Here is an 8635-nt window from a genome sequence, read left to right as displayed (position 1 = left end):
ATGTGTGCAAATCTACAATTTCCTGGTATATATACATTGAATATAGGAGATTGAAACAGTTAGATCAAAAGATAAAAAAAGTGAAGAACTGAAGAGCATTTCTATTATCAAGAGTACTAAAACTCGATTGTGAACGAGTTACAGATAATTAATATTTTAGGTGTACAACACTCCCTAGTTTTTCCTGAGCAGTTGCGAAAATATTTATGGAATTCGTGCATTAACTGATTTCATGGTTTTCAAGGAGTATGGTTAGGATTGGTTGCAAAGTTGGGTTATTGAAGCTGTAATAAATACACAATCATTAGACACGGACCACTGCATGCCCTATTTCATACTGAAATGAAGCTGATATTTAAAATGTTTTATATGGTATTTTATATGGTAATTGAAGCTGATAATACTATACCATAAACTGAAAACATGTGGACATGGTGTTCCTTGAAGCAGTGGTGTAGAACACAGTTTTGGAATTTGTTTTCGTCAATGTACATAATTAGGCATTAATGGTTGGCTGTGGTGTTTGTAAATGACCATATGGGATATTAGGGAGAAAAAAAGTTAGCACATAACTGTTGAAAATAGGGAAAGATGAGTGGGATTTAACTTTGGAGTATGAGTTATCTATTAATGAGATAGGATTATTATGCTATCCCTAGAACCATTGCCATGATGGATCAATTATTAGCACAGAAATAATTTCAGTATGCTAGGTCCGGATTTGGCATTTAGGAAAACTTCATCAAACCTGGACTGATCAACTATATTGACACAGAACAGGTGGGTACACCTATGTCATAATGAATGGTGATGTAGCTTTTATTGTATCCGGATTTGGTTAGGAGGGTATGATTTATATCAATCTGCTATAACCTGACCATTAATTATAAATGGTGTAAATTGGGTTCCCATAGTCTAATTTCTGCTTTGCATTGTTGGATAATTTAATGTCATCGCCTCAATCCTATACATTTGTCAGCTACCATGGGATTACATTCAAACATCCCTTAGTGTTATGATTGTAAAGGACCACTCAATGACTAATAAATCTATCTGGATAGTCAGGAGATCATGTCCTTTGTTGAAGTCAGTTGGACTTTGATTAAAATCATAACATAATGTATGCACTCTTTTCAGGTCTTTTTCAACAGAGGCACAGGGAATTTTCTAACATAGAGAGCCAGTAGGATATATAAGCTGGTGCATTAACTGGTGATATGAAGCCCTCTATGAAGGCCAGAAATGAAGGAAATGGAGCTATCAGGAGATTGAAATTGGAGGAAGTTGAACCTGAATTAAAATACATGTAGAACGGAAGCTTCTTAGCTGGTTTTGTAATTAAAGTAGTTGTAATCATGCTGCTGATCCTCTTCTCCTTCACACACAGTTCACATTAGTGTATTTTCATTTCCATCAATGAATATGGGAACATTCTTGAATGGTGTAAATATTTATGTTATGGGAAATTATGTTATATGGTTGTGAAGAAAGTATATGTTTATCTCTTTGCTGCCTATCTCGAGCACCTCATGTATATTGAATTGTGGGAATCAATATACATTGACTACCATATGTTGGATCAGGTTTTGTGACAGAATGGTTCCAGGTTTCGTATGGGATTTACATGGAGCATGGTTGAATTCAAAAAAGTCTAGCAAGTACATGTTTATACATATTTCCTACAGGTGCAAACCATGGAAAAAAGTTATTTCCTACGGGTGAAGTTTTGTGGGGCATAATTTTATACATTCTTACCACCATATTTGGTCGGTGTTTGCCACAAGACACTTTCATGAGAAGTAAGTAATTCCCACCGTCACTATCATGTCTAATGGGCAAGGATATGTTTCTAGCTTGGATTATTTTCTACCATGATAGTTGTGGCTAATACATATATACCCACAACGACCGCTGGAGGTATAAAACTCCTTTACCCACAAGTTTCTCTAGTGGAAGAAATACCTCTACCTAGGAGCTGGTGTGGTGGTATTTGTTCCATAACCCACGAGTTGCTTTGGTGGAAGAAATACCTCTACCTAGGAGTTGTTATGGTGCTATTTGTTATATTGCCCACGAGTTCATCTGGTGGAAGATATAGCTATACCCACAGGTTTCTATGGTGGTATTTAATCCATTGCCCACGATTTGGTCTGGTGGAAGACATTCTTCACCCACGATATGGTATGATGGCAATGGAGATGTTAGCCACGGGCTGATATGGTGGCATTCTCTCATTTTCCATGAGATTGTTGGAAATCCAATGAACTTTTGCCATGAGAAATAAAGTCTTTTCACACGAAATATGCCATGGTTAAAAACGTTTAGTCCCCACCAATTACAGTCACCATGACAAATAATAGTATTTGCGGCCAGTTATACGCCACAAGCCTCCCACGGGCCAAACTTGTGGGAAGATTTTTTTACCCACAAAAAATGCATTTTTAGCCACGATTACGCCCCCTTGGAGAAAAGCGATATATTTTGTAGTGATTGCACTCGTGTTTACATTTGTATATTTTATATGGCCAATAAAATATTTTATTGACTTCTCGTGTGTATGTAAATAATTAATTCCTTCATCGAATTTCCGTGATGAATTTAACCCTATAAAATTATTAGAATAATGTTAGGTTGTCCAATTCTATTAAACTAAACTTAAGGCCAGGGTCGAATATTTTCTTCTTCTAATTAGTCAAATCAAAGAATTCCAACTCTTGATAAATCATGTTCCCACTATGCTACATGTTATCACCCATCACAGCGCGAGAATTTTGATCTAAAATGATTTTACAAACAAACACATTATTTGACATGTGAGTTCACGACTATCTCAATCGATGGGTTAAGAATTAATTACGACGAGCAGTCGTAAAGTGGAGTTATTCAAGCATAAGTACGGTAGCTTAATATTTGAATAACTTAAGTGGTCCATTTGCTGTCTCTAAATCAACGTATCATTTTGAAATCGATTCCCATGATGATTTTCACCAAACTAGATATTTCTTCTAGTGATTGTTTATATATATATATATATATAGTTTATACAATGATATTTATCATCTCTAAATCTCAATACTCAAAATGTTTTTATAGATTAGATCTCCAAACTCTTATTTAAACAGTTTATAATCATTTTATTGTAGGAATTGTCCAATTAAAGAAGTTAAGATTAAAGCAGGGACGGTTAAGCCAAGAATTGAATGAGGAATAAAAATATCTAAATTAGGCATTAACATATCATGTCAAGTAAGAAATGCTAACAACCACTTCATCCGGCGCATGGCTCCTTCAGCTGGCAGGCGCAGTTTTGAATCCGGTGCCGCAACAGTTATGGCAGTGACAAATGCTGCCATCATACTTACAGTTGCAACATAAAGTGACAAAGATAACAAGAAAGATAGCACAGGTGAAAACAAAAATGCCACTTCAGGAATCCTTTTGCGCAGTTTAGAGCAGGTGTAATCCACTAAATTCGAGTAGGGTATTAGGTAGAATATGACAGTGACAGTAGATAGCACGAAAGATATTATATCATAAAAGAGGAAGTCTGCCAAGCCCTTCGTATTCCACAAAACTGCAGAGCCCGGTGGTTGATTATCACCTACACCAACGAAACCCCCAGGAAAGCTAATTCCTGCTGCAAAGGTCACGGTTGCGATGAGTGCAGCAACTGCCAAATGGGCTTGATACACTTTATCAAACTCCACGAGATTCTCTTCCTTCTTTTGTGTAGAAGTGTTTTGGCCCAACTGTGAGTATTTTGAATTTTTCTATAGCTTGCAAGGTAGAAAGGAAAGAAAACAAATCCAAAGAATTTTCTTATGAGAAAGAAAAAATAAATTTTGCAGGTTTTCTGTCCGAATGTGTTGTAAGAAATAACTACTTTCGTCCCAAAATTTTTTTCCTATCCGAACAGCCTTCAAACGGATCAGGTGGATTTGATCTCCCAAAATCTTTTTCGGCACGAAGTTACAAATTTCACCCCAAAAATTCTATTGGGTGACAACTCTTTACTCTACATACACATACATTATTTATATGCAAGCAGTCCATGCACCAACGTTGTAGGTTTAAGTGATTTAGTTATTGTTCATTAACAAATTTAAAAACTATGATATTAATTTTTAAATTATGGTTATATTTACTCATTTAAATTTATAATTTGGATCCTAAATGTATTTTTGGTTATTTTTAGACTGAGAAATAGTTTCTATACTCAGTGGGCATTATTAAAGCGGGCAAGGTGGGGGCAGATGAGAGATTTGCCCCTGGCACCGGGGGAGGGTGCAAGGTGAACCCCCCGTGCTCGCCTACACGAAAGCGCGTTGCGGGGAAGGCGGAGCCAGCGAGGTGTGGGGTGAACACCCCCCCCCTACACGAGAGCGGGGTGCGGGGAAGGCTTGACCCCACTTTCAATCGATCTTAAATATTACATCAAATTACATTATTATATATAGTCTTTCCACCAACATTTATGCTTAAAAAAGCATTAAATATTAAGTAATTTTTTTTTTTTTGGTTAAGAAAGGGAAGATTACGTATAACTTACCTCGTGAGTTGGCAAATTTTCCCTAGTTGAAGCAATTTGATTAGTATCAAGCTGGCTGTTTTCGTTGGAGACTCTCTTATCGACTCCAGGAGAATTCATGCGCCCCTGATCGTACCCAAAAGCCTTGCAATGGATGTGGAGAGGTGTATTCCCGTCGGCATCCTTCTGATCATTGAAAAGACTCCAGAGAGACGACAGATTTTTTAGGATCATTTCCACTGTCTTCTTCCTCAAATGGCCCTGTGCGGGTAGATCATGGAGTTCATTGCGGTTTGTTTGGTCAACCAGTTCGCAACAATCCGGACACATTGACACAATCTCTTCCCCTACCCTTTTGCTGTTGCGTTGAGCTGCAATGTGAAGAGCTGACCTACCGTCTACATCTTTGATATATGCCAGCTCTCTATCATGTTCCAGCAATAGTTGTGTTGTCTTAATGTTATTCATGTATGCAGCCACTTGAAGCGGAGTCCAACCCTTTTTGTGATCTGCTTGTTTACTTAGAGCTCCGTATCTTTTCAAAATGTTTTTGGTTATTTCTAAAATAGTTTAAATATATTAAAATATATAATATAATAATTATCCTAATGAAAAAGAAGGAAGATTAATGCCTAGGATAATAGAGAACAAAAACTCAATCTTTATTTTATGAATTTGATATTGCTTAAAATTTTTAACAAAATCATATTCTAAGGAGATTGATTGAACCTTGTGCATGGTTACGTACGCTAGATTAATGCTAAAAAAAAAAAAAGAAAAAAAGCAAATACCTTCATTATCATAAAAAGCTGCGGCATGCAAAACCGTTCTACCATGGGGGCCATCATAAGCTGGTGACTTCAATGTCTCTAAAATTTCGGACGCCAAATCTGAAAAGTTTCTCTCGGTAGCCAAGTAAAGTGGGGTCTCGCCAGCAGCATTAGCACCATACGAAAAATCTGGATCTTTCTTTATTAACAGTTTTACCACTTCGATGTGATTACTACGTACAGCCTCATGTAAAGCCGTATCATTTTTTTTGTTCACCCTCCCAATTGGCATCTCCTTAGCATCTCCAACTACTACACCACTTTCGAGATCGTCGTCTTGATTCTGGGATTTTTCTTGGTTAATCAGGACTTCCACGATGGAAACATGCCCATACCTTGCCGCGATGTGTAATGCAGTTTCCTCTTCCTCATTGGCTTTCAATGAAAGTGACGGACACTTTTCAAGTACATATCTCACAAATTCTGCCGCTGAGGCTGGGTCGGTTCTTTTCTCATCTGAGTCTTGCAATCCAAATATGGAGGATCGTATTTTGAAAAGTAAACTGTTCTCTTTTCTTCCAACATGGATACTTGAAATGAAAATATGCAGGATTGTATTTTTATTAACTGTTAGAAACCGATCAAGTGGATCGTGAATATATATTTTCGAAGTACTCAATGTTGCCTTCCGCCGCGGCTTTATAGAGAATAGCATCCATGGCAGTGATGGCCTGATCTGTACGCTCGGCACGGTTATGATTACTAGCTGCATTGGCCTCAAACGAGCTGGAAGGCTCCATTCGATATCCTTAAACTATATTTTCTTGAATTATGGAGACAAAATATTAATGAATCTATTTGGAAACATGGCTTTCACATGCGTTTAAGTTATTATATAAATTAATGACGAAAGATCTACTTTTTATATTAGCGCTTATTAATTAATAAACAATACTTAAAATTGACAATAAGTTTCAAATTTTTTGTTGGAAGCTTTACATGAACGGCCTCCAATTGGTTAATTCATATTTTCAGAAAATAATTTACACACAACTATTTTTTTAAATTAAGATATTTTTATAAAATAATTTATAAAAATTCACCATTTTATAAAAATATCTCCATCTTAAAACATAATTATAAAATATGTTGGGTGGGTATCATTACTCATGCAAAATATCCAACATTGCAATCTTCTCCATCCTATGTTTTTATAATATTATATATAAATTAACCCATGACCCTTATGAGAAAAGGAAAATGCTTGTGTGCCGCCTCCCCGTGCCCCCTTAAAGTGACTGCTAGTCACAAAATTTTTTTTTTAATTTTTTTTTACTTAGTGATTAAGAAAGTGATTTTAAGTGTATTGATATTTTTTTTATATTTTTTAAAAATGTTTAAATATATTAAAAAAATCTGAAACGAAAAATGAAAAAAAAAAAAAAATTGACCGTGCGGTCAAATGGAGCGGTGCACTCTGGGCGGCAGAGTAGCACCGTCCATGAGAAAATGGTTCACGGATCAATCCGGATCTGACCTGATTAATACCGTATCAGATTCGATTTGACCGGAATTAATCAAATATATCCTGAAGAAAAGAAATGCATGCATAAAATTTTCAACAAAGCCGCCATTAATGTTCAATCAAAAGACGAAAATTAAGATCTAAAATAAGAACTTTAATTCTTCCAAAATATAAAAAATTTTATATGGTAAAAGCTTTGGAATAAAACCCCACATCACAGTTATAAAATAATATAAAAAAATCTAGTTGCAAGCACACTTGTGTATTAATATGTATACTAATTTATTGTGATTGGTCAAAAAATAGATTTTATTGAAAATAATGCTAATTTAACTTTTAAGTATGAAGGAATCAGTATTAGTACGTAGATTAGTACGCGACTTTGTTTGTATGTAGTAAAACTCAATAATATTGTTCATCTTAGCCATCATTGCTTTTTACATAGAATATTATAGATAGATTTTAAGAAAAAAAACCATCATTTCTCGACCAAAAGTAAAACAAAAAAAGAAAAAATCATTTGTATTAAGGGACAAAACTTGACTACACAAGCAAATTACTTATAATTAGGATAAAAATCTATCACCACTACTACGTACGTACAAGCTGACATTTCACCATTGAATCATTGATGGACTATTTTTTAGAGAGCACAAGTAAAAAACAACCTTACTTAATTCCAAGTTAATTATAAGTAATGGGACCAGCAGCTTCTTTAATTTCGCTGAAATAAGCTTTCCACAACCGTAACTTCTCGACCTGACGTGCATCCCAACGAAGTTAAATTAAATAGGAGTGTCAAATCGTGTTAACAGGTCGTATTTGTGTCGTGTCAAATCGTATTAATGAGTCATATAGGTCAATCCTAACCTGACCCGTTAAGCTTATTATGTTAAAATCTCAAACCCTAACACGACCTATTAACATAACGGGTCGTGTCGTGTCAATCTGTTTTGACACATTAATAAATATTATGAAATATTTTTTTTATAAATAAACAAATAAATTAAAAAAATATTACGAAATAGGTTAATACGACACAATACAACTCATTTTAAACTATTTATTTAAATGGGTTGAATAGATCCGAAATTAACCTGATTAAATTTAGCATAATTTTATATAAATGTTAAAATTACAATATCTATAAAAATTATAAAACTAATTATAAGTTCAAAACTACAATCCAAATAATAAAAATATCGAAATTGAAATTCTAACAATTTTATTTTTAGATATAAGGGTATAATTGTAACTTTAACTTTCTTAACGTGTCATAACGGGTCAAAATGGGTTAACCCGTTATCAACCCGTTAAGCAATCGTATCTTAACGGGTCAACCCGTTTTTACCCGAACCCCTTAAGACTAAACCCTAACCCGCTATTATCGTGTCGTGTTCGTGTTGAGTTAACGGGTTGTGTGACATATTGCCACCCTTAAAATTAAATCAGCAAACTACAATAATGACGTAGTGGGAGAGAGAAAGAAAAAGAGCGTTTTGGGTTTGTCATGTTCGAAATAGTACTGTTAATTAGAGCATTCATATTGGTCTATATATATATATATGTAAAGTCATATTTACATAATATAAGACTAAATTCATTTATATTAAATTATACATTTTTAAATATTTACATAGTTATGAACAGTACATTTATATGTTTAAATATCTACTATTTATTCTCTAAAACATATTTTATTCATTCTTTTTCTCTCCTCCCACTATCTTTCTACATATTTTACCTTTATATATTTTACTACATATTTTACTCATTCACTCCTAAAAAATATTTTAAAAAAGAAGTAAAATT

The 8635-nt window shown here is 34.5% G+C and overlaps 1 protein-coding gene across 1 annotated transcript; it reads right to left on the bottom strand.

The window, feature by feature from the left end:
* Window positions 1-3242: 3242 nt before the first annotated feature.
* On the bottom strand, window positions 3243-7590 carry LOC122302241 (protein ACCELERATED CELL DEATH 6-like). Its single transcript, XM_043113444.1, has 4 exons — window positions 7497-7590; window positions 5139-6121; window positions 4550-5063; window positions 3243-3749 (listed from the first exon to the last, which is right to left on the bottom strand). Exons 2-4 carry the CDS (start codon window positions 6068-6070, stop codon window positions 3243-3245), a joined length of 1953 nt encoding a protein of 650 aa, XP_042969378.1. The 5' UTR covers window positions 6071-6121; window positions 7497-7590.
* Between the last annotated feature and the right edge of the window lie 1045 nt (window positions 7591-8635).

The sequence above is a fragment of the Carya illinoinensis genome, chromosome 1 (genome assembly GCF_018687715.1).
Source record: "Carya illinoinensis cultivar Pawnee chromosome 1, C.illinoinensisPawnee_v1, whole genome shotgun sequence".
In the NCBI taxonomy this organism is placed as follows: Eukaryota; Viridiplantae; Streptophyta; class Magnoliopsida; order Fagales; family Juglandaceae; genus Carya; species Carya illinoinensis.
The sequence above is the reverse complement of the archived record's forward strand: the minus strand, read 5'-3'. Positions and strand labels throughout refer to the sequence as shown.

What these genes read in the sequence shown, in the direction of transcription:
- LOC122302241 (XM_043113444.1), bottom strand. Translation starts at nt 6,070, where the DNA reads ATGCAGCTAGTAATCATAACCGTGCCGAGCGTACAGATCAGGCCATCA. An exon ending in ATTAATCTTCCTTCTTTTTC is followed by an intron (nt 5,064 to 5,138) that starts ATTAGGATAATT and finishes CATTTTGAAAAG; the next exon opens with ATACGGAGCTCTAAGTAAAC. An exon ending in AAAATTTGCCAACTCACGAG is followed by an intron (nt 3,750 to 4,549) that starts GTAAGTTATACG and finishes AAATACTCACAG; the next exon opens with TTGGGCCAAAACACTTCTAC.